General features: G+C 42.1%; 1 protein-coding gene across 1 annotated transcript in view; it reads left to right on the top strand.

Moving 5' to 3' along the window:
* DNER (delta/notch like EGF repeat containing) overlaps window positions 1-24,387 on the top strand; it is a 391,251-nt gene that overhangs the window by 320,576 nt on the left and 46,288 nt on the right. The window contains exon 9 of the mRNA XM_003585774.3: window positions 15,533-15,655. Within this exon, the coding sequence (XP_003585822.1) occupies window positions 15,533-15,655 (123 nt within the window). The remainder of the gene's footprint in view (window positions 1-15,532; window positions 15,656-24,387) is intronic.

The following is a 24,387-nucleotide window of genomic DNA, read 5'->3' as shown; positions in this document are numbered from 1 at the left end:
TCCAAATCTCCTTATCATCACCTCAACTACAAACCAAGTTATTTTACGTGTATTTATAAACATCCTAGATGATCAATTGAAGTTATGAGATTATCCCATTCAAATACTTTACTTACTGTTCATAGTTAAATACACATACGACAATTATCTTTAAAATGAAGTTGAAGATACTCTCTTGTCGTTATACTTAATCTTGAACCCTGGAGCTTTGTCATGGTGTTACAAGCATTTGAATTTTTTAAAAAATAATTTTTATAGAGAATCACTAAGAAAAATAGACCGCTTTATCATGGATGGTTTTAACTGTAGCTACTGTATGTTTGGGCTTCCCAGGAAGCACTAGTGGTAAACAAGCTGCCTGCCAGTGTAGGCGACACAGGAGACCTGGATTCTATCCCTGGGTTGGGAAGATCCCCTGGAGAAGGGTATGGAAACCCACTCCAGTATTCTTGCCTGGAGAATCCCATGGACAGAGGAGCCTGGCAGGCTGCAGTCCATGGGGTGGCAAAGAGTTGGACACAACTGAGACTTAGCATGCACACACACACTGTATGCTTAGAGGATGTATGGATGCATTTGTAAACTATAAAAGAAATAGATGAATATTAAAATTTATTATTAAGGGAAACAGTATTTCTTCTTTAAAAATTTGCTTCCTTTCATGCATACATCTCCCTTTTGTAAAACATATCTTTACATCGCTCCCTTTTTGTTAAAATCCTTGGTGACATTTTTTTCGTTTTAGCTGATATAGATCATAGGTAAAATCCACCCTCTAGTGGCCAAAAGCATCATGAAAAAAAAAAAAAAAGACTTTTATAAGACTGGACTAAAAAGTTAGGAAGAGATTGATTTTTTTTCATGTGACTAGTTTGTGACCTAATTCTGAAGGCAGATTCAAGAGGAAGCTTCTAGAAATGTTTAGATCCACATGGTTAAAATAATTCCCAAGATAACGGACAATTTTAAGATTCAAATGCCTTTAGATTTGCAAGTGCTTCTGTTTAAGTGTGTTCATTGCTGAGTTCTCTGGACTTCTGAGGCCCTTCATAAGTCCCAAGTCAGCTGTATCACCTAAAATACGTTCTTTCATTTGTTCTTAAATAGTTTTCAAAGGAGAATGCTAACTATTGATTTTTGTAAGGACTAACTCAGAGTAGTGGTTGTTTGCTTTTCTGTCATATACTTACCAATTATGTTTATAACTTTTTAATAATTTTTATTGGAGTACAGTTGCTTTGCAATTATGTGTTAGTTTCTCTTGTACAGCCAAGTGAATCAGTTATACTTATATTCCCTCTCTTTTGGATTTCTGTTCAATTTGGGTCACCGCATAGCGTTGAGTAGAGGTCCCTGGGCTGTACAATGGGTTCTCACTGTTGTCTGTTTTATACATGGCAGTGTGTATATGTCAATCCCAATCTCCCAATTCATCCCTTCCTCCCTTTCCCCCTTGGTATCCATATGTGATGGCTGATCCTTACGTCTTAAAAAGTCTCCTCTTCTAATAAGACTGAATTTCCCCCTCTATACACTATGATAATTGCCGCCACCTCCTTCGCTTCCACCTAAAAAGTACCTTTAATAAAGTCAGTCTTTTCCTAATATGACAAGTACCCTTGCTGTCCAGTCACGGTTGTCATTTCCCTTGGTTATTGGCCACCTGTCTTGGAGTTGTGATTCTACCCAGAAAATACCTATAAAGTATCTATCATATTATCCCTTTGCCTTACACAAGTATTGGTAACATATTTCCATTATGGAAAACTAGAAAACATGAGCATGCATATCTGAAATATAAAAAAAGAATCCCCTCAGTTTCACTGCCTAACAAAACCCACTGTCAATTTGGGAATACATTTTTTATTGCATTTGTACAAATCAGGCATTTGTAAAGAAAAGAACCACTTTTTGTATTTCTGTGTCAAAGGTTATTTTGCTCGATGATGCCACTTTCCTGGCAAATTCAACTCACCCACTGTGACTCAGCACCTCCTGTCTTCACCCACCTGTGTGCCGAGGACATGAGATCAGACAGTTGTTAAAGGGAAAACACAGTTGGGATCAAAGATTGAGCAGAGTTTCAGAGTGTGACTGCCAAGCAGGACACTGGATCCAGCACAGAGGGTAATCTCAGGGGTGAGGCTGAAGAAAGGGAAAAGAGGAGGTCTTCTAAAAGCCAAATATAAACAAACTGGGTCTCATATGTGGGAAAATTCAGGCATTTGAGCTCCTGATTGGTGAAAACTGGGCTTCCCTGCTGACCTAGCTGGTAAAGAATCTGCCTGCAGTGTGGGAGACCTGGGTTCGATCCCTGGATTGGGAAGATCCCCTGGAGAAGGGAATGGCTTACCTTCTCCAGTATTCTGGCCAGGAGAACTCCATGGACTGTATAGTCCATGGGGTCACCCAGAGTCAGACACAACGGAGCAACTTTCACTTTGACTTTTGGTGGGAGCTGGGCTCATCAATCATGAGAGTGCAGGGCTGATGCTACTGATGTTTTTCCAGGAAGTGGTCTTTGCCGCGCATGTGAAGTGGTGACTCGGGGTAATCAAGCTTATACTGACTAGGGTCCTTCACCTTCCCCCATCAATAGAAATTGACTAGAGGTCAGACAAGAAATTCATGCAAGTCTTAATTGGGGCCCCTGCTGTAGTTGGGGTAGCAAGAACAAACATCCCATCCCCTATCCCTACCCTGCTCCTGTTAATGGGGTTCTGTTGTATTTGAAGATGCCTAGAATAGAAGTTGGCCCATAGAAAGCGACTCAATAACTGTCAGTTCCTCAATTCCTTCTTAAAGGTATTGTAACATCTCTGGGTAAAACAAGCCAGCAATCTAGGCTCATCCTCAACCTCTCCCTCTTTCTCATTCTTCACATGATATTCATTACCAAATATTGTTGTTTTACTTTCAAAACTACATGTTTTCTTTCTTTCTTTTTTTGACTGTGCTGTGCCACTTGTGAGATCTTAGTTCCCCGACCAGGGATCAAACCTGTGTCCTCTGTGTTGGAAGCACAATCTTAACCACTGGACTACCAGAGTTAGAAAGTCCCTGTTTTACTTTTTAAATGGCTCTTGACATTCATTCTCTAGCTGGTGCTGCCACCGCCCTCATTCCAGCCATATTTTTCTGGGGACTACAGAAATAACCTCTTACTTGGTTTCTCAACCTACATTCTTGCAGGTCTCTCCATTTTCCAAAAGGTGACTGGAGTAATCGTTCTGAAATGCAAATCGGATTTTGTCATTTAACACCACTCAACCCAACACACACATACACATATATGCTCACTCACTCCCACTCACACACTTCATTAGAGGTCCTACCTGATCTGGAACCTGCCTGCCTCTTGTTTCTTCTTTGCCCGCCTCTTGTTTCTTCTCTGCCCTTTGCTCTTCAGTGGGTTTTTCCCATCTTCAGAAGGAGCCCCGAGCCATGCTCCCTGTACTATGGGACTTCCACACACACAGGTTGCCTCCTTGAATTTCTCATCACCCCTCCCACCTCAGTGATGTGACACACCCCTGACCTCTCAGCCCGCTTTCTCTTCCTCAGAGGGCAGCCCCCTGGAGCTCAGCCAAGGTCAGCTCTGCTGTTCTTCTTCCTCCTGGCATCCTAAGCCCCTCACTGTTTACACTCACTCAATTATTTTACATGTATTCAGATTCCTGTTTGGTGTCTTTCCCCTTTAAATGACCCTGGTAGAGAGAGATTGTCTGTTTTCACCAAGTCACAGAGCCCTGGCACATAGTAGGCATTTAATAACTATTTCTTGAATTAAAGAATGAATTGATGGAGGAGACAAGAGCCTCAGAGAATCACTGACTTTCACCACATGCCTGCTAAAGGCAGAAGGCCTTTGCAGTGATGGAGAATATAGACTCACCACATGAACAGTCAGGAAATGACTTACAGCTCGCTTTTGATTATCCACTCTTTCAGAAGACAGGGAAGGAGGTGGAAATTTGTAGATGGCTCAATAACATAAATACTAGGGAGGCTGGTGAATCTTAACGCTTCAACTTAGCCTCTATCGTCCTTTCCAATTGAATGTTTGTATCAGTAAGAACCACAACGATGGAAATATTGACCGATCTGCATCTTTTCACATCAATTTTCTGCCTGGCCCAGGAGCCCCTAGCAATGAAAGGGTAAGAAATTAAGGTGTATAAGAAAGAAGCAACATCAGCACCACTGATCTCCACAGCCAACTAATGCTCTGTATTTACTTATTCAGCTTCCTGCATGTTCACTGATATTTTCTTGTGTGTGTGTGTGTGTGTGTGTGTGTGTGTGTGTGTACCAGGAGCATAATTACTCCATGGAGATCTGTAAAATAGCAATACCGCAGGTCTGTTTAGATTCAGAACAGAGCATTTCACCTTTTGATAGGATTAGTGCAAGCAGAGAGTCTTGCCTATGTTTTTCTGTTTTCAAGATTCCTACTGTGAATATACCAGCAAAGAGAGAGAGAATCACACACACACATACACATGGGCACACACGCAGTTTCCCTTGAAACAAAGTTCTCAGTGAAGTGAATGCATTGCCTGACCCAACGCAGTGCCGAGGGGCTGACTCTATGACAATGAATGAGTTTAGCCACAATTTGAAAGCTCACAGACAGTCATCTTAAAAGAATAGGATTATTGTTTTCTTTGCCCACATCTTTAACTACTGTGGGTGAGATGTTTGGAAATTTGATCTCCTGGGGACTGGCCTAGACTTGAATCAGGGGGCGTTGGGTTTTCACATTTTCTCTGTTCCATCTGAAATGCAGAGGAGACAGCCTTTGAATCCAACACTACACCTCTAAAGAGAGGAATCTCTCCCTGTCTCTCTGCTCACTTTGGCCTGCTGCTGCTAAGTCGTTTCAGTCATGTCTGACTCTGTGCAACCCCATAGACAGCAGCCCACCAGGCTCCCCCGTCCCTCGGATTCTCCAGGCAAGAACACTGGAGTGGGTTGCCATTTCCTTCTCCAATGCATGAAAGTGAAAAGTGAAAGGGAAGTCGCTCAGGTCTGAGCTGAAAGCAAAACAAAAAAATCAAACAAAACCCCCCCAGACACTTCAAATTCACTCTGACCTTGAGCTTGGCCTGAACCAGCGGGGACCAGGGATGCTAGGGGCTGAAGGGATCAGACTGGCATCTCTTAAGTCTCCTGTGTTGGCAGACAGGTTCTTTACCACTAGCGTCACCTGGAAAGCCCCTGTTGTTGTTCCTTTTCCCATATAATTTTTTTAAGTTGATATGTTATATTTTTGTTTTTATTCAGTTCAAGCCATTTTATTTCATTTTCTTTCTTTCTTTTTTTTTTTTGCTGTGTGGCATGTGGGATCTTAGTTCCCTGACCAGGGATCTGACCTGAATCCCCAGCAGTGAAATTTGTGGAGACTTAACCACTGGACCGCCAGGGAAGTCCTTGTACTAGACCACCAGGGAGGTCCTCGCCCGAGAGCTTTGAAGGTCCAGTTAGCCTTCTTTTTTCCTGAGGCAGCAGGGGGCACAGATAGCTCTCCAGGGATGATACAAAGGGAGGAGTGGTTGCAACTTGTTACACAAAGTGTGAAACCATCTGGTTACAACTGGACTCAGATAGTCTCAGATTTTTCCAAGTGGGATGTCCTGGGCAGTGGGGGTGGGAGGCAAAGAGCTCTAGAGGAAACGCAGTGTGGGACCAGGAGCCTGTCCCCTGCTGGTAGGAAGATTCTGTTTTGGGATGGTGAGGAGAGAGAAGACAAAAGGTGGAAGAGGGCTTTCAGTGGGGAGAGTGGGAAGCAAGCACCTCTTAAAAACCTGGAGGCAACCATCGTGTCTGTACAGTTCAGACCTGGGGGGTGGAATCTGGTTCACTGTGCCTTCGCTGAGTCAGTTGATCCTGGTGGACCTCGGTCTTCTCAGGAAGACACAGAGGAGTCCCACCCCACCAGCAGAACATTTGACAGGATTCTCGGCAGCCTAATAATCACCAGGCGGGGATCCCCGTCGTCTCTCCTCTCTTTATCCCATCGGGTCTAGCATGTTTCCAGCCCAGTGAACGGAGTGCCTGTTCGCGTCACGCTTCACAGAGTCACCCCACCGACTGGTATTACCTTAGATCCACGATTGCAAGCTGACCACGTGATTCTGCCTCCCACTCTTTTTTCTTGATGAATTCACTCTTACTCTGCCCAACCAGAGTTTCAAACCTGCACATCTTTAAAACTCCTTAAGTTGCAGTCATGTTATAAAGAAGATCTAGGACAGTGGTTCTCCAAAGGGGTTTTTTTGTTCTCTGGGAGACAGACGGCAGTATCTGGAGATGTTTGTTGTTTGTCACAAGGAGGGAGAGAAGGGTGATACTGCAGGAATCTGGTGGGAGAATTCTGAGGCCAGAGAGGCTGCTCAGCATTGTACGGAGCTCCCAATAGTAGTGACCTGGTCCAAAATGTCGATAGTGTCACAGTTAAGAAATCCTGATTCTGGGTGTCATAGACTGAAGTGTCCCCTCCCTCTTTTGTAAGTGGAAACCCGAGTCCCCCAGTATAACTGTGTTCAGAGACAGGGCCTTTAAAGAGGTAATTAAGGTTCTATGAGGTTATCAGAACAGGGCTCCAATCCGCTATGACTGGTGTCATCTGACCATATAAGATGGGGACGAGACATGGAGAGGTGTGGCCATGGAGGAAAGGTCACTCGAGGACACAGTGAGAAAGCAGTGTCTGCAAGGCAAGGAGAGCGGCCCCAGGAGACACCAAACTTGCTGACACCTTGATCTAGGACTTCCTGCCTCCAGCACTCTGAGAGAAGACATTTCTGTTGTTTAAGTCACCCAGTCTGTGTTCTTGTACTATGGCTGCCCTATACACTGTAATTTACTTTTTGCAACAACCTAGGAAAGTAGGCAGATCACATAGCATTGAGCGGGTGGCCTTAGAGTGAGTTTCTGTACCTCTCTGACTCTTCGTCCCTCATCTTTCAGCTGGGACTCGTCATGCTCATCATTTGGGATGTCATGAGGTTTAAACAGTTAACACAGGTAAAGGGTCAGTAAGGAAGCAGAGGCCACTCACGTGCTACTGGACAAAAACCCCTTGTGGGTGGAGACCTTGCCATTTAGTTGTGTGGTGACAGCATCTGGAAGTTTCTGGCATATCACAGGCACATCTTAGATGTGTGTTGATTTTTTTAAATTTATTTATTTATTTTTTTTCTGTTTATTTTATTTTCTTTAATTTTTTTAATTTTTATTTTTTTATTAATATTTTTTAAATTTTATTTTATTTTTAAACTTTACATAATTGTATTAGTTTTGCCAAATATCAAAATGAATCCACCACAGGTATACATGTGTTCCCCATCCTGAATCCTCCTCCCTCCTCCCTCTCCATACCATCCCTCTGGGTCATCCCAGTGCACTAGCCCCAAGCATCCAGTATCGTGCATCGAACCTGGACTGGCATCTCGTTTCATACATGATATTTTACATGTTTCAATGCCATTCTCCCAAATCTTCCCACCCTCTCCCTCTCCCACAGAGTCCATAAGACTGTTCTATACATCAGTGTCTCTTTTGCTGTCTCGTACACAGGGTTATTGTTACCCTCTTTCTAAATTCCATATATATGCGTTAGTATACTGTATTGGTGTTTTTCCTTCTGGCTTACTTCACTCTGTATAATAGGCTCCAGTTTCATCCACCTCATTAGAACTGATTCAAATGTATTCTTTTTAATGGCTGAGTAATACTCCATTGTGTATATGTACCATAGCTTTCTTATCCATTCATCTGCTGATGGACATCTAGGTTGCTTCCATGTCCTGGCTATTATAAACAGTGCTGCGATTTTTTTTAATTGGGTATAATTGCTTTACAATATTGTATTGGTTTCCACGGTACAATGAAGTGAATCAGCTATTGTTATTCAGTCGCTAAGTCTCATCTGGCTGTGCATTTCCATGGACTTAGTACACCAGGCTCCTTTGTCTTTTGGTATCTCCTGGAGTTTGCTCAAACTCCTGTCCATTGAGTCAGTGATGCTACCTAATCCTCTCATCCTTTTGCCATCCTCTTCTCCTTCTGCCCTCAATCTTTCCCAGCATCAGGGTCTTTTCCAGTAAGTTGGCTCTTCACATCAGGTGGCCAAAGTATTGGAGCTTCAGCTTCAGCATCAGTCCTTCTGATGACTATTCAGGATTGATTTCCTTTAGAATTGACTGGTTTGATCTCCTTGCAGTCCAAAGGACTGTTAAGAGTCTTCTTCACAGTTTGAAAGCATCAGTTTTTAGGCATTCAGCCTTCTTTATGGTCCAACTCTCACATCCGTACATGACTCCTGGAAAAACCATTATCAGCTACATGTATGCATACATCTCCTCCCTATTGAACCTCCCTTCCACCACCCCCATCCCACTCATCTAGGTGATCGCAGAGTGCTGTGCTATATAGCAAGTTCCCACTAGCTGTCTCTTTTACACATGGTAATGTGTGTATGTCAATCCTTATGTTGATTTAATCAATGGCATTTTAGGTCCCCATTTAAAAGCTGTTTTTTAAGCTTTCTTTCTGTACCAGATCCTGCAGGCATAGCTGTGAACTCTGCCATCACAGCCTCTACCTTCAAACTTATATTCCAGTGGAGGAAAAGAAATAGCAATTGATAAAAAACAAGGTTAATACGATTTCAGATAATTGGAAGTATTCTGATGGATATCAGTTGAGTGTTGTAATGAGGAATTGGCGGGGGACGCTGCTTTGGATAGTGTTTTGAAAAATTATCCAAAGAAGTGATTTTTACTCTGTTTTTTTTTTTTTTGTTTGCTGATATAGGTGTGTTTTATTGGTGACATAAATTCTTTAAGAGATATTGCTCTTATGAAGTGATATTCCAAAATGGGGAATAACTGTTAGTACAATCTTCTCCTGATTTATCTACTGTATCTATCTGTCTATATATATGTACACACACACACACACACATATATATATATATACTGGTATAATACATTCCAGGAAAACTCAGTATCTCTTAAAAAATCATTGTACATGTAAAGCAGTCAGATTCTAGGCCTTTAAAGCTGTAAACAGGGTTTTCATCTATGGGAATGTCCAGTGGGATGGTCTAAAGTTGTGAAGGGTGCCAGACCACCACTGGCTGTGCAGGAGAATCCCAGATATTTCAAGGTGTTTAGTCAAATTCTTATCAGTGGCTCAGATGGTAAAAAAAAAAAAAAATCTGCCTGCAGTGTGGGAGACCCAGGTTCAATCCCTGGAGAAGGGAATGACAACCCACTTCAGTATTCTTGCCAGGAGAACTCCATGGACAGAGGAGCCTGGTAGGCTACAGTCCATGGGGTCACAAAGAGTCAGACATGACTGAGTGACTAAAACTTTCATGTTCACTTTTGATCAAATTCTAGTAAAACCCTACAGTCATTGTGATAAACAGTACCTCCCACTCCCCAATTTCCAAAATAGCTTCTAAAAGGCAATATGGCCCCCGTTGTGAGCCAGAGTTTTGAGGGTCTGCAGTGGCCCCCTGATCTCCTAGCCAGTTGTTATTCTTGCTCTTGGGGTCTTTGACATTGTTAACCAACCCTCCCTGGCTCCCAATTCTCTCTTGGCTTCCATGCCCACATCCCTTGGGGTTTTCCCCTCTTCTTCCCCCATCTCTTCTCATCTCTCTTTAGCTTCTTGCTCTCCACCTGCCCATCCATGTAGATACAACCTTGATCTCTTCTTTTTTCCTCTTCATGTTCTTCTTTGATGAAAACTTGAACACATCTTCCTGGCATCTTGCACCCAAAGTGCTGTTCTTATGCTTTTTTTGGCTGATTTCCCCAACTGCCACGTGGACCTGGTTAAGTGAGCTCTGAGTTAAACATGTCCAGAATTCAACTGGTCAACTTCCTCTAAAACTTCTTATTGCTTTTGTCATAACTGTTGCGTTCAGAGCAACATCATCCACTCACACATCCTAGACATGGCAGCTATCTTAACCTCTCTTTGTCACTCCCATATCCATTTGGTTAATCTGTTTTCTCAAGTCTCAGGGAGTGATTGGAACTGAATATTCTGGATCAAGTCCTGCAAAGATCAGATCACTGGGGATGAAAAACAGTGCCCCGGAAGAGGCTACTCTTATCCCACCCTTCTGATCTTCAATTTTATTTTATTTTAAATTCTGCACTAACCTAATTGTTCTAGACCTTGGGCATACTGCCCTGAGCTAATTTGTTTGCCCGAATTAATTACCAGCAGAGGGTGGCAGTCTCATTTTCATAGACTCCTTCTGTTTTGGAAGAGATGCCTTTTTCTTCAAACAGTCCGATTTAGGTACTTTGACAGTGCAAAGGGTGTCTTGACATTTCCATAAAGACTTTTAAATGTTACCTTCTCTAAAGAAACAGTTTTAGAATGTGAAATCTTTATTTTTTTTCCCCCAAGGAAGAAAAACATCACCAGCTTAATTATCTCTGTAAGATAACTTCCTCATTTGCTCTTCATGTTGCTAGTGGAAAAAGATGATGATACTGTTTTCAAAAAACAAAAACAATTCTGGAGGATTTTAAGAAATTTTCTTTTGATTTTCACCTGTATAAATAATACCACAATTCAGAGGTCAAAGATGCTTGTAGGATTATGTGTTATCCTTGCAAGTTGATTTTTGAAAGATCTGCTGGAAGGGCAAATGTGAGCAGAAAGATGCTGCTGGTGGTCGTTACTCCACACTGAGAAGAAGGCAAAAGAGACAACTCTTTAGATGTGTAAGTTCTAAAAACTGTGAAAAAAAATCAGATACTATGACATCTATCCTATTAAACAGAACTTTAAGTGCCCAGTGCAGTACTGTTACCTACATACTCGTTGTATAGCAGAGTTCTGGAACATTTTCATTTTGCATAACTGAAACTCTATATCCTTTCCGCTGCAACTCCCTGTTTCCCCTCTCCTCCACCCCAGCAACTATCATTCTCTTCTACCCCTTTGAGTCTGACTACTTTAGATTCCACATTTGAGTGGAATCATGAAGGGTTTTTCCTTCTGTGACTGGTTTATTCTACTTAGCACATGGCCTCATGGTTCATCCATGTTGTAACATATGACAGGATTTCCTTCTTTTTCAAGACTGGATAGTATTTCGCTGTATGTATATATGGGGTCACATTTCCTGTAACCATTCACCTGTTGATGCACATTTAGGTTGTTTCTGCCTCTCGGCTATCGTGAAGCATGCCACACTGAACATGGCAATGCAAATGTATCTGCAAGATCTTATTTTCAACTCTTCTGAATAAATAACTAGAAGTGAAGTTATAGATATATGGTAATTCTATTTTTCATCTTTGAGGAATCTCTGTATTTTTTGTTTTATATAGCAACTGCAGTCTTTTACATTCCCACTAACAGTGTATGGGAGTTCCCATCTTTCCGCATCCTTGACAACACTTGTTATTTTCTGTTTGCTTTGTTTTCTCATGGCCAGCTTAACTGGGATGAGGTGATACTTCTTTTGATTTCCACTTCCCCGATGATTAGTGATGTTGAACACTTTTTTGTATACCTGTTGGCCATGTATCTTACACAGTTCACCAAAAACAACACAAACTGAATTAAAGACTTAAACCTAAGAACCCGAAACTATAAAACTCCTGAAAGAAAACTTAGGGGAAAACCTTCATAAAATTGATCTTGGCATTGATTTTTGGATATGAGACCAAAAGTACAGGCACCAAAAGCAAACATAAAGTAGGACTATATCAAACTGAATGCTTCTATTCAGCAAAGGGAGTCAACAGAGTCAACAGAGTCAAAGGCAGACTTCAGAGTGGGAGACACTGTTTGCACAGTCTATCTTTAATAAATTGTTAAACTTTTTACAAAACTCTTGTAAGAAGAAAGATTTTCTGTTGAATGTAGATCAGAAATCTAAATTCATGACTTGTGCTATAAGCGATCAGAGACTAAAGATTTTGGACTTTCCAAGCCACATGGAGCTACTCAATCTATCATTGTATGAAATCAGCCATAGACAATATATATGTGGGTGGGTGTGACTGTGTCTCAATAAAACATCATTTATAAAAACAGGGATGAATTTGGCCTGTGGACCACAATTTGCTGATCCTTAATCTAGAGCTGGGTTTCTGCGTCTGTCTCTTTCACTGTTAGGCTGGGTGGGTTTTTGTTGGGGGCTGTTCTGTGCATTATAGGATGGTTTGCAGGATCCTTAGACCAGAAGCCAGAAGTAATCCCCTCCTATCCACCCTTGTTGTGACAACTCAAAATATCTCCAAACATTGCCAGATATCTTCTGAGGGGAAAAATTGCTGTTGGTTGAGAAACTCTGATCTAGATGATTAAAATGATCTGATAAAGGGTAATAAGAAATATTTCTGTAAAGCTGCAAGAAGCCTGGAGAGATAGAAGAATGGAAATCCATAGGGTATTTGTCTCAGGGAGGTCAAGGTCCCCTTAAAGGAGCCACTATCACTGTCGAAAGATGGAAAAGAATTCAAAAAGGTCTGAAATGGCAACTTACTTGAAAGTTCAGTTCAGTTCAGTTGCTCAGTTGTGTCTGACTCTTTGCGACCCCATGAATCGCAGCATGCCAGGCCTCCCTGTCCATCACCAACTCCTGGAATTCACTCAAACTCACGTCCATCGAGTCGGTGATGCCATCCAGCCATCTCATCCTCTGTTGTCCCCTTTTCCTCCTGGCCCCAATCCCTCCCAGCATCAGAGTCTTTTCCAATGAGTCAACTCTTCGCATCAGGTGGCCAAAGTACTGGAGTTTCAGCTTTAGCATCATTCCTTCCAAAGAACACCCAGGACTGATCTCCTTTAGAATGGACTGGCTGGATCTCCTTGCAGTCCAAGGGACTCTCAAGAGTCTTCCCCAACACCACAGTTCAAAAGCATCAATTCTTTGGTGCTCAGCTTTCTTCACAGTCCAACTCTCATATCCATACATGACCACTGGAAAAACCATAGCCTTGACTAGACAGACCTTTGTTGGCAAAGTAATGTCTCTGCTTTTCAATATGCTATCTAGGTTGGTCATAACTTTTCTTCCAAGGAGTAAGCGTCTTTTAATTTCATGGCCGCAATCACCATCTGCAGTGATTTAGGAGCCCAGAAAAATAAAGTCTGACACTGTTTCCCCATCTATTTCCCATGAAATGATGGGGCCAGATGCCATGATCTTCGTTTTCTGAATGTTGAGCTTTAAGCTAACTTTTTCACTCTCCTCTTTCACTTTCATCAAGAGGCTTTTTAGTTCCTCTTCACTTTCTGCCATAGGGGTGGTGTCATCTGCATATCTGAGGTTATTGATATTTCTCCTGGCAATCTTGATTCCAGCTTGTGCTTCCTCCAGCCCAGCGTTTCTCGTGATGTACTCTGCATATAAGTTAAATAAGCAGGGTGACAATATATAGCCTTGACATACTCCTTTTCCTATTTGGAACCAGTCTGTTGTTCCATGTCCAGTTCTAATTATTGCTTCCTGACCTGCATATAGGTTTCTCTAGAGGCAGGTCAGGTGGTCTGGTATTCCCATCTCTTTCAGAATTTTCCACAGTTTATTGTGATCCATACAGTCAAAGGCTTTGGCATAGTCAATAAAGCAGAAATAGATGTTTTTCTGGAACTCTCTTGCTTTTTTGATGATCCAGCGGATGTTGGCAATTTGATCTCTGGTTCCTCTGCCTCTTCTAAAACCAGCTTGAACATCTGGAAGTTCACGGTTCACACATTGCTGAAGCCTGGCTTGGAGAGTTTTGAGCATTACTTTACTAGCGTGTGAGATGAGTGCAATTGTGCGGTAGTTTGAGCATTCTTTGGCATTGCCTTTCTTTGGGATTGGAATGAAAACTGCCCTTTTCCAGTCCTGTGGCCACTGCTGAGTTTTCCAAATATGCTGGCATATTGAGTGCAGCACTTTCACAGCATCATCTTTCAGGATTTGAAATAGCTCAACTGGAATTCCATCACCTCCACTAACTGTTTGTAGTGATGCTTTCTAAGGCCCACTTGACTTCACATTCCAGGGTGAGTGATCACACCATCGTGATTATCTGGGTCATGAAGCTCTTTTTTGTATAGTTCTTCTGTGTATTCTTGCCACCTCTTCTTAATATCTTCTGCTTCTGTTAGGTCCATACCATTTCTGTCCTTTATTGAGCCCATCTTTGCATGAAATGTTCCCTTGGTATCTCTAATTTTCTGAAGAGATCTCTAGTCTTTCCCATTCTGTTGTTTTCCTCTATTTCTTTGCATTGATCACTGAGGAAGGCTTTCTTATCTCTTCTTGCTATTCTTTGGAAGTCTGCATTCAGATGCTTATATCTTTCCCTTTCTCCTTTGCTTTTCGCTTCTCTTCTTTTCACAGCTATTTATAAGGCCTCCCCAGACAGCCATTTTGCTTTTTTGCATTTCTTTTCCATGGGGATGGTCTTGATCCCTATCCCCTGTACAATGTCACAAAAAGTGCTCCATAAATAATGCAAATGTCAGCTTAACCTACTTTAGTGATAGGCACCAAAAACAGAACAATTCAACACATTCGCCTGTGCTAACGGGATAGTCTGAGCTCCAGGGCTGGCTCTGAGCTGCTGGAAACTAGCTGGAGGTTCCAGTGCCCACTTGAGCAAGCGTTTATTTTTTCTGCTTATCTGAATTCAGAACCAACACAGGCAGAGTGATTTCTGAAAGTGCTCACATGTTTCTCTTTGTTTAGACAGGGCCAGACAAAAAATGGCCTGGTTTCACTGCACATTGGCAAGAACACATGTTTTTAAAAGTTAAAAACAGCCTAACACTCGTGAGTGAATCTCAAAGAATGTTGTCTTCTTGTCCGTTAGAATAAACACCTGTTTTGCAAAAAAAGAGAGTAAGAGCCATCTTTCTTGAGAAATTGTTGCTTTCTTTTTCTTCATTGCTGTTATTCTATTTTTAAGAGTTAAAAACTTTAAGCACAGAGTCCCATATTATAATTTAGATATTTGTCATTTTAAATAAAAAATCACCCCACATTTCATCAGGAAGTTCAGTTAAGCCCTTGTTAGCTGAGCTTCGTTCTTGACTTGAAAAACAAAGGAAATTATGGATCCTTTTCTTCTGGAATAAAACTCTCTCTAGCTAGGTCTATTTTTCTAATTGATTGGAGGAAATATGGAGTCCACATCCTTGAAAGGAGCTGTTTGGCTGTTAAGTCCTGTACCTAGTGCTACCTCCTGCGTGACCACAGCAGATGCATTCCATAGCCTATGTCTCCTGGTCACAGTACCAGTGGACGTGACATAATGGGGTCATTTGTGGATCATGGCAGTGGTTGGGCTCATGACAAAAAGTGGTAAGAACAGATTCTTCATAACCTTCCTGGAAATCTATATTTCAGTGTATCCCGAGAGACCCAGCTCCTTCAGTCCCATCTATTTGTGCCTGACTTTCCCTTGAACACCCACTGCCTTCCTGGCAGGCTGACCCAGCGTGCGTTTATGGTCTGGTTTGACGTCAGATCTTTCCTTCCGTCCCTCAGGCTATCATGGCCTCTACTGTGAGGAGGAGTACGACGAGTGTGTCTCCGCCCCGTGCCTGAATGCTGCCACCTGCAGGGACCTCGTCAACGGCTACGAGTGCGTGTGCCTGGCAGAGTACAAAGGTGAGCATTGCGGGGTGGACGTGTGCCAGCGTGGCTCTCCGTGACGTCATGAATTTCTCCACGCATGCGTGTAGCCCTCTGACTGGAGCGTGAAACTGTTTAGAATAAGAATCAAATGCTGGCAGTGGAATGATTTATGGGGGCCAAGGAGAGCAGTGTGCACATCCCTGGTTTCCTCTTGGTAAACTGAAGCATCTTTCTCCTGTCCTTTTGTTCTTCTCATCCTTCTTCTCTTCTGCTCTCTTATGTAAAAAACTGAGGATAAAAAGGAATGTGAAATGGACTCTCAGGCTCAGGTCAGAGGATGCAGCTGTGGCACTGGGGGAGGAGAGCATCTGTTCTGAAGTGCTCTCTGGGCAAGGAGACGGTGCTGTGCTTTTCAGTGGGAGGAGGCGGGTGGAGTCTCACACGTTGGCAGAAAAAATTCATTCTCGTTAAATGAGTCGTTAAAGGGGAGGCAAGTGTTAGTTCATTTGAGTGAATTTGTGTCAAAGTCACTCTGGAAAAACGGCGGATGCTGATGAAGAGTTTATAACGTTCTCAGGTGGTGGTGGTGGTGAAGACTCCTCCTGTTTGTGTCGGAAACTCAAGAGACACAGCTTCCATCCCTGGGTTGAGAAAACCCCCTGGAGAAGGACGTGGCAACCCATTCTAGTATTCTTGCCTCCATAATTCTTGCCATGGACAGAGGAGCCTGGTGGGCTACAGTCCATGGGTCACGAAGAGTTGGACACAACTGAGTGACTAACATTGTCACTTTTTTTTTAAATAGCATCCAAACCCTGTTCTGCTTCCCTGGTGGCTCAGGTGGTAAAGAATCTCCCTGCAGTGAGGGAGACCTGGGTTCCATCCCTGGGTCAGGAAGATCCCCTGGAGAAGGAAATGGCCACCCACTCCAGTATTCTTGCCTAGAAAATTCCATGGACAGAAGAGCCTGGCGGGTTACAGTGGTCCATGGGTTTGCAAAGAGTTAGATACGACTCAACAGCTAACACACACACACCCTGTTCTAAGTCTTTACATGGGTAAACTCATAAAAAAGACCTGAGAGTAACTCAAGAGGACGTAGTGTCAGCCTTCAGAAGCCCCTCCATCTGCCTCCCCTGTGGGCTCACTGGTGTGGCTTCATTGGAGCCTCAGCACGCTCAGCCAGCACTGTGTCAGGGGCCTGGTCGTCAGCTGCTCTGCATGTGTTTCTCTAAGTCATGACTTCAGCGCTGGTGTAGACTTTTGTAATACCTTTGAGGGCTCTATTTAAATCCATTTCACGTAACCTTTTGCCCACACCACAGCCTGCTTGATACCATTGATCTGCTAGTGACCTTGCTTTGTAGCTGATGTTGCTTCTCTTTGGATGGACCCACATTTATTTAGAGGTCTTTCTGATGAGCCTTGAAGGTTTGTGGGGCACATAGATGAACCTGATCTAGCCCCTGGGTGGAAGGGCTGAAGATGGACCCCATCTTTTCTGTATGTTCAGCAGATCTGATGTTTTTCGTGGAGTATGATGCCCACTTAGAGCTGAACTCTGCCAACTCCCATGAGGACAGGCATTCTGGCTTCATCTACATGGACAGGTGTTCTGGCTTCATTCATATGGATTTAAGTTCTAGGTGGATCTCAGTATCAGGAAATAGGACATCCTCTCAAGTCTGGAAAGAATAAAAGAGCAATGAACTTGGAGACCTAGGTAGCTCGACCTCACTGTGCCGTTGGCATACAGATGACCCTGGATAAACCTCTTCAACTGACTTGAGATTGAGAGATTTTGAGATTCTTCATGACAACATTAGTAGTGGTAGATGTGCTTCAAAAATTTAAATCCCAGAATTCTTTAGTTTATGATAGAATCTTATAGAGTAAGTTTCATCTTTATAAATGACAAAATTATTAATGGGGTGTACTCCAAATTTGCTTCTTGTGTTCCTGGCTTGGAAGCAGTGCTCATGATATCATGACCAAGAAATAAAAAGTGAAATTGTGTATGATGACCTGCTAGTGACTCCACAAATTCATGGACTGTGAGCCTGGCTTTTTTAATTTTTTTAATCCATTTTTCTCAATGGGTGTTCCCAAATTTTGCTGCTTCTCTCAAGCCTTATATTAAATCACTCATTCACCTTCATGGAATGAAAAAGAGCTTATCATTTAGAGACATTTTTAAATTTCCCTAGTTTTCCACATCCTACAGCAGTGGTTCTCAAACTTGAGCATGTGTTAGAATCTGCTGGTGAACTTCCTAAAACTTAGTCTGCTGGGCCCCAACCCTTGAGTTCCTGATTCAATATATCTGGGGTTACAGTGAAGATGTGAAGATTGCTCAGTCGTGTCCGACTCTTTGTGACCCCATGGACTGTAGCCTACCAGACTCCTCTGTCCATGGGATTTTCCAGGCAATAGTACTGGAGTGGATTGCCATTTCCTTCTCCAGGGAACTTCCCGACCCAGGGATTGAACCCGGGTCTCCCACGTTGTAGACAGACGCTTAACTGTCTGAGCCACCAAGGAAGTCCCATATCTGGGGTAGGGTCCAATAATTTGAATTTCTGGTAAGTTCTCAGATGATACCGATATGCTGATTCTTGCTGCCCTTTGAGAAGCCCCACCCTACAACTCATCTGCAATCACAACTGCTCAAATTTGATTGTCCTCCCTATTAACTGTCAAGTGCTCCCCATTCTGCTCAAGGCTAATCCTTCCGTATATGTTCCTCATTCCACCCCTTCTATTTTTATGTGACCTTCCTCCATCAGTTACAGATGCCCTGCCGTGGATGACTCAAGAGGATAGAGTTGACTTGAGATGACTCAAGATCCTGGAGGGGATCTCAGTTGCATTTGAGGGTGTGGGTTTTCAAGAAAAGGGTGCAGTGCCAGGAGCCTTTATGTACCACAGGGTTAGGATATAGAGTTCTTGGGAGAACAGAGGACTCAAAGACCAGCTGAGCCATAAAGACCCCTCAGCTTATAGAGAGGAAATACGTACTATGGCACGTGACCCTATGAGACAAAGGGCTCCCTATCTCATGGATCCTGGCTGTTCTTTAAAAGGACTGCTGGACTTCCTTGGTGGTCCAGTGGTTAAGAATCCACCTGCCAATGCAGGGGACTCAAGTTCCATCCCTGGTCTGGGAAGGTTCCATATGCCACGGAGCAACTAAGCCCATATGCCACAACTACTGAAGCCCACGCAATCTAGAGCCTGAGTGCCACAGCAAGAGAAGCCACCACCATGAGAAGCCCTCACACCGCAACTACAGGAAGTCCACAGGTAGCAATGTAGACCTGGTGCAGCCAAAAATAAATAAATAAAATAATCGCTAATTAAAAAAAAAAGAAGACTGCAGGTAGACTGAGCTGGTCCTTGTGTGTACGTGTGTGTATTTGAAAAAGAGAAATAAAGAGAATGGGCCCCTGCTCACACCTGGAGAACCTTGAAAAGCACAAACTGGGAAGCCTCTGCCCCTCGTAGACAGGGCTGGCTTGACTGGCCTGTCCAGCACTGGAGGAGAATCTCCAGTATCATCTCTCTCATTGCCAACCTCAAGCCTGGCCAGTCCAGGGAGCCTGTACCAGCAACTCGATGAGGGAAAAAGTATCTAGGAAGTAAAAACAAAATTGCAGCAAAACCCACAACTCTAAATACTCAAAAAGGGAAGTGAAAAACGTAAGGTATGTCCCTCAAAATTGAATTTAGGTCTGGAAAAGCAAAAGGAGGAACTATGTCATGGTAGAAGTAAAAATATGAGGAAATGGAAACCGTGAGTGAAAAGACATGAAATACGGAGAAAAGATCCAAGATATAATGTTTCATCTGAATGATGGATGCTGGGGAAGAAGAAAGAAGACACAGAAATAAAACCGGAAACAAACAGCTACTAGAAGGAGAAGGCTATGAGATAAATAAAACTGAAATTTTCATGTAGAATCGGCTTACAGAGTGCCAGAGGATTAATGAAGGAGATGATATATAATTTGTGATTTCCTGGTAGAGTTTCCAAATCCAAGACTACAGAGAATATTTTTTGCAAGATTCTTCATAGGGAGTACAAGTTACACTCAAAAGAAAGGCAAATCAGCATTAAACTGCTCTTCTCTAAAATGAAGCTGGTGGTCCAGTGCTTAAGAATCTGCCTTCCAGTGCAGGAGGCATGGGTTCGATCCCTGGTCAGGGACCTAAGATCCCACATGCCTCAGGGTAACTAAGCCCTCGTACTGCAACTACTGAGCCCATGTGCTCTGGAGCCTGTGTCCCCAACTAGAGACGTGTGTGTGCTGTAATGAAGATCCTGTGTGCTGCAACGGGACCTGATGCCACAAAATAAATCAATATTTAAAAAAATAAAATGAGACTAAACAGTGAAGAGTGTTTTATATTTTTCATAGAAAAAGTCTGGTAGTTAAAGTTTCATTTATATTTGAGGGATAAAGAAAGACATTTTCTACACTTAAGGAACCCCATGTACCCTCTCTAAGAAAATTATTTTACAAGGTATACTCATCAAATTGGAACTAAATCAGAACAAAGATAACCAGATAGGGGGCAATAGACAATAAGAGGAAGGAGATTGAGCAGACTTCTTTACTTATGGTGATAAACCTAAATAGATGGCATCGCAGCACTGTTTATAATAGCCAGGACATGGAAGCAACCTAGATGCCCATCAGCAGATGAATGGATAAGAAAGCTGTGGTACATATAAACAATGGAGTATTACTCAGCCATTAAAAAGAATACATTTGAATCAGTTCTAATGAGATGGATGAAACTGGAACCTATTATACAGAGTGAAGTAAGCCAGAAAGAAAACACCAATACAGTATACTAACGCATATATATGGAATTTAGAAAGATGGTAACAATAACCCTGTGTACGAGACAGCAAAAGAGACACCGATGTAGATCAGTCTTATGGACTCTGTGGGAGAGGGAGAGGGTGGGGAGATTTGGGAGAATAGCATTGAAACATGTATAATATCATGTATGAAACGAGTCACCAGTCCAGGTTCGTGCATGGTACTGGATGTGTGGGGCTGGTGCACTGGGACGACCCAGAGGGAGGGTACGGGGAGGGAGGAGGGAGGAGGGTTCAGGATGGGGAATGCGGGTATACCTGTGGCAGATTCATTTTGATATTTGGCAAAACTAATACAATATTGTAAAGTTTAAAAATAAAATAAAATTAAAAAAAAAAAGATGGCATTCATGTGAATGCTAATTTAGTGGTGAAGATATGTCTCTTGAGAGAATAGATGTGCATACTGTATTAATTATTAATATTATTGCTGCATAGTGAATTATTGTAAGGTAGTGGCTTAACACAATACCCTTTTATTAGCTAACAATTTCCTACATTCAGGCATGGATTAATGGATTCCTTGTTCAAGGTCTGGTATCCAAAGCTGGAATCAAGGTCTTGGCTGGGCTGAATGCTCATCTGAGGTTTAAATAGGGAAGGATCAGATTCAAAGTCCCCTCAAGTTGTTGGTAGAGTTCATATCCTTGTAGCTGGAGAATTGTTGACAGCTTCTTGAAAGTGATGAGAGAGAACCTCTGCTGTTTCAAGGCTCTTACTTCAAGAGAGGCCTGAACCCTCTTAAAGCTCTCACCTAGTTAGGTCAGGCCCACCCAAGGTTAACTCGAAGTCAACTGATTAGATTTTGCATCTTCAAACTTTCTTAACCATTGCTGAATGCCATTGGTTGGTTCTCATTCAGGGGAGGGAATTATACATGGGTCTAACTTATTGAGGAGGGTCACCCTAGCGTATGTCACCACATGAGTTGGTGGGTGTTTGGGAATGATTGGAAGGCACACAGATGTGTTAGAGATCTCATCTCAATGGGCAGATAAAGTGATTATTTCATTTTGAGGTATTTATAGAGACCTTTAGGTTTGGGTTTAAACAGGCATGTAAACCTTAGCAAAGTAGCAATAAATGAAAGAACTTCAAACCTTAGAGTGATGGGCAGGTGTTGAGGTGTGGGGTAGAAGGGATTAAAAGAAAAGCAGAAGGGGCCAATTTATGCCCTCAACCCAGAGGAAGGTCACAAGACCCTGGACCTGTCTTTCCTGTCCTTCTTTGGAGGCATTTTTCCCAACATGTATTTACATATGAGAAGTCTGTATAAACTTAGAAAACTATCAGATGAGAGAACACTAGTTCTTAACTAGCACTCACCTCTGCAGTTAGACCTTGGGTAAGTGATATGTTGAGGGGAAGATTGGTACTTTAACTTCTTACTTTACATATGTGCTTTTTGCATGGTGATTTTTAATCTTTTCTGTTTTTAAAAAGTGTAAATAAGTGAATATAACTTCCTGAAAAGAATGAGTGCAATAAGGTCAGGCAAGTATAGCTAAGAACATTTTGAAAAAAGAAGGCATTGAGGGGGAAGTTCTGCCAGATGTTGAAACCCATTATAATGCTGCAGTTATTATTGCATTCCCATGTAATGGGTGTGAGAATGGACAGCTAACCAAAATTGAATAATGGCCTAGAAACCCTCATCTATAATAATATATGACACTTAACAAAGAATTGCTATGAATGGGAAGGGAATTCTTTCTTAAGAAATTGTGCTAAAAAATAAATTGAGTTGCTAAACAGAAAAAAAAGAAATGTCCCTGCACACACTTCTAAATAAGTTCCTTGTGAATTTGGAAAAAAAAGTCTGACTCTTATTTGACTTTGCATCCTCATCTGCTTACTTCCTCCCTTCTTCCTGTGTCTTTTACAACCAAATTTCCTTAGCATTGGTATAGATGACACCTCTATTTCCTTTAATTTTCTTTTCATATCCTTTCACAGTTTGGATCTCATTCTGCTAAATGGATTTGTGGTTCAGTCACTCAGTCCTATCAAACTCTTTTTGACTCCATGGTCTGCAACACTCCAGGCTTCCCTGTCCTTCACCATCTCCTGGAGCTTGCTCAAATTCATGTCCACTGAGTCCATGATGCCATCCAACCATCTGATCCTCTGTCACCCGCTTCTCCTCCCACCCTCAATCCTTCCCAGCATCAGGGTCTTTTCCAATGAGTTGGCTGCTTGCATCAGGTGGCAAAAATACTGGAGCTTCAGCTTCAGCACCAGTCCTTCCAGTGAATAAGCAGGGTTGATTTCCTTTAGGATTGACTGGTTTGATCTCCTTGCTGTCCAGTGACCTAATTAAAGACTGAAATCCCAAAGCTTCCAACTCCACATTCCTGCCCCATCACCCTATGATCACAGGTTTCCTCATGAAACTCACCTGCTTTAGCCTCCACAGCCCCGTTCCTCTCCCCATCCCACCCCCAACCATAGTCTTCCCTCAGGTCTTTTGAAAAGAATCCTTGTCCCCTGAACACCACGGATGCAGGTTGTTTGCAGGCTTCACTTCTTGGCCCTTTGCCATCATTCAGTCCCGCGACTGTATCCACTAACTGAAATATTGATCTCCGAAAGGGCATGATTTCTCCTTCCTAAACTTTCCAAGCATTTTCTTGATATTTGGTATGACAGTTAGGATCCGCCTTGTAGTCAGTTCTTTCTGGCTCCAGACTTTCCTTTCATGGACACTTAATTATAATCTCCTGAATGGCAGTGACTACACAGGCTTTTTTTCGGTTGTTGTTAATTAATGTATTTTTTTTTTGCTGTACTGCGTGGCATGTGGAACTTCCCTGACCCAGTATTGAACTCATGAAGAAGAGCAGACTCTTAACCACTGGACCACCAGGGAGGTCCCTCTTTTTTTTTCTTTTCTTCTTCTTTTTTTAACTTACCATCTGCTCTTGGTATGGCGGCTTACTCAAAGTAAACACTCCATAGCTATCTGTACTTGAATGGAAACTACTGCTTAACACACTAGTAAAATAAACCAAAGCAGCTTGAGCTTTTTGCCCACAGAAACAAAATACACGGAGGGACTCAGAGTGATCTCTCTTCAGATATACTGAAAAGCTAATACTTCTTTAAAACTAGTTCACAGCGAATTCACCATGGGACTTTGGTTAGCATTCATCAACCTTATGTTGTCAAAACATCAAGTTACAGACCCACATTATGCTGAATTATTATTTGTAGCAGAACAAATTTAATGGTCAAAACTATACACACTTGGAATTTTTGGTGATAGAAGTTAGAAAGTACTCCAATTTTAAAGAATGAAAATATGATTATGAATAATGAAAATAATTTATGAAAATGAATACTGTTATTTGTGTTTGATTTAGAAATTGTTAGCAAGTTTTACTAGTTTTACTTGATTTTTAAATTAATTTTTATTGGAGTATTGTTGCTTTATAGTGTGTGTTAGTACTGTACACAGAGTGAATCAGCCATCATATACATCTGTCCCCCCTCCCTTTTGGATGTCCTTCCCACTTAGGTCACCGCAGTTCATTAAGTAGGGTTCCCTGTGCTAAGCCGTGGGTTTTCTCTAGTTATCTATTTTATACATAGTGTCAGTAATGCACTAGCTTTATTTTAAATGGCGATATATTCCCTGACACATCTGATGTGAGGCTACTATAATAATTCTGGAATGAACATATTTATTCATATAATTTTCATATTTTCTGGATTTTTTTTTTGGAGGGATAGAGTCTCAGAAATAAGTGTATTGGGTTGTGAGTTTGATCACATCGCACCTAGTTGTTGATTTTTAAAGTCCAGAAAAATGTATAATTGAAAAGATGAAAACTCTTTGTTGGCTAGAATTATTTCCTCTGTGTAACCAGTGGACAAG

The sequence above is a fragment of the Bos taurus genome, chromosome 2 (genome assembly GCF_002263795.3).
Source record: "Bos taurus isolate L1 Dominette 01449 registration number 42190680 breed Hereford chromosome 2, ARS-UCD2.0, whole genome shotgun sequence".
Taxonomy (NCBI): domain Eukaryota; kingdom Metazoa; phylum Chordata; class Mammalia; order Artiodactyla; family Bovidae; genus Bos; species Bos taurus.
This window is presented reverse-complemented; position numbering and strand designations above follow the sequence as displayed.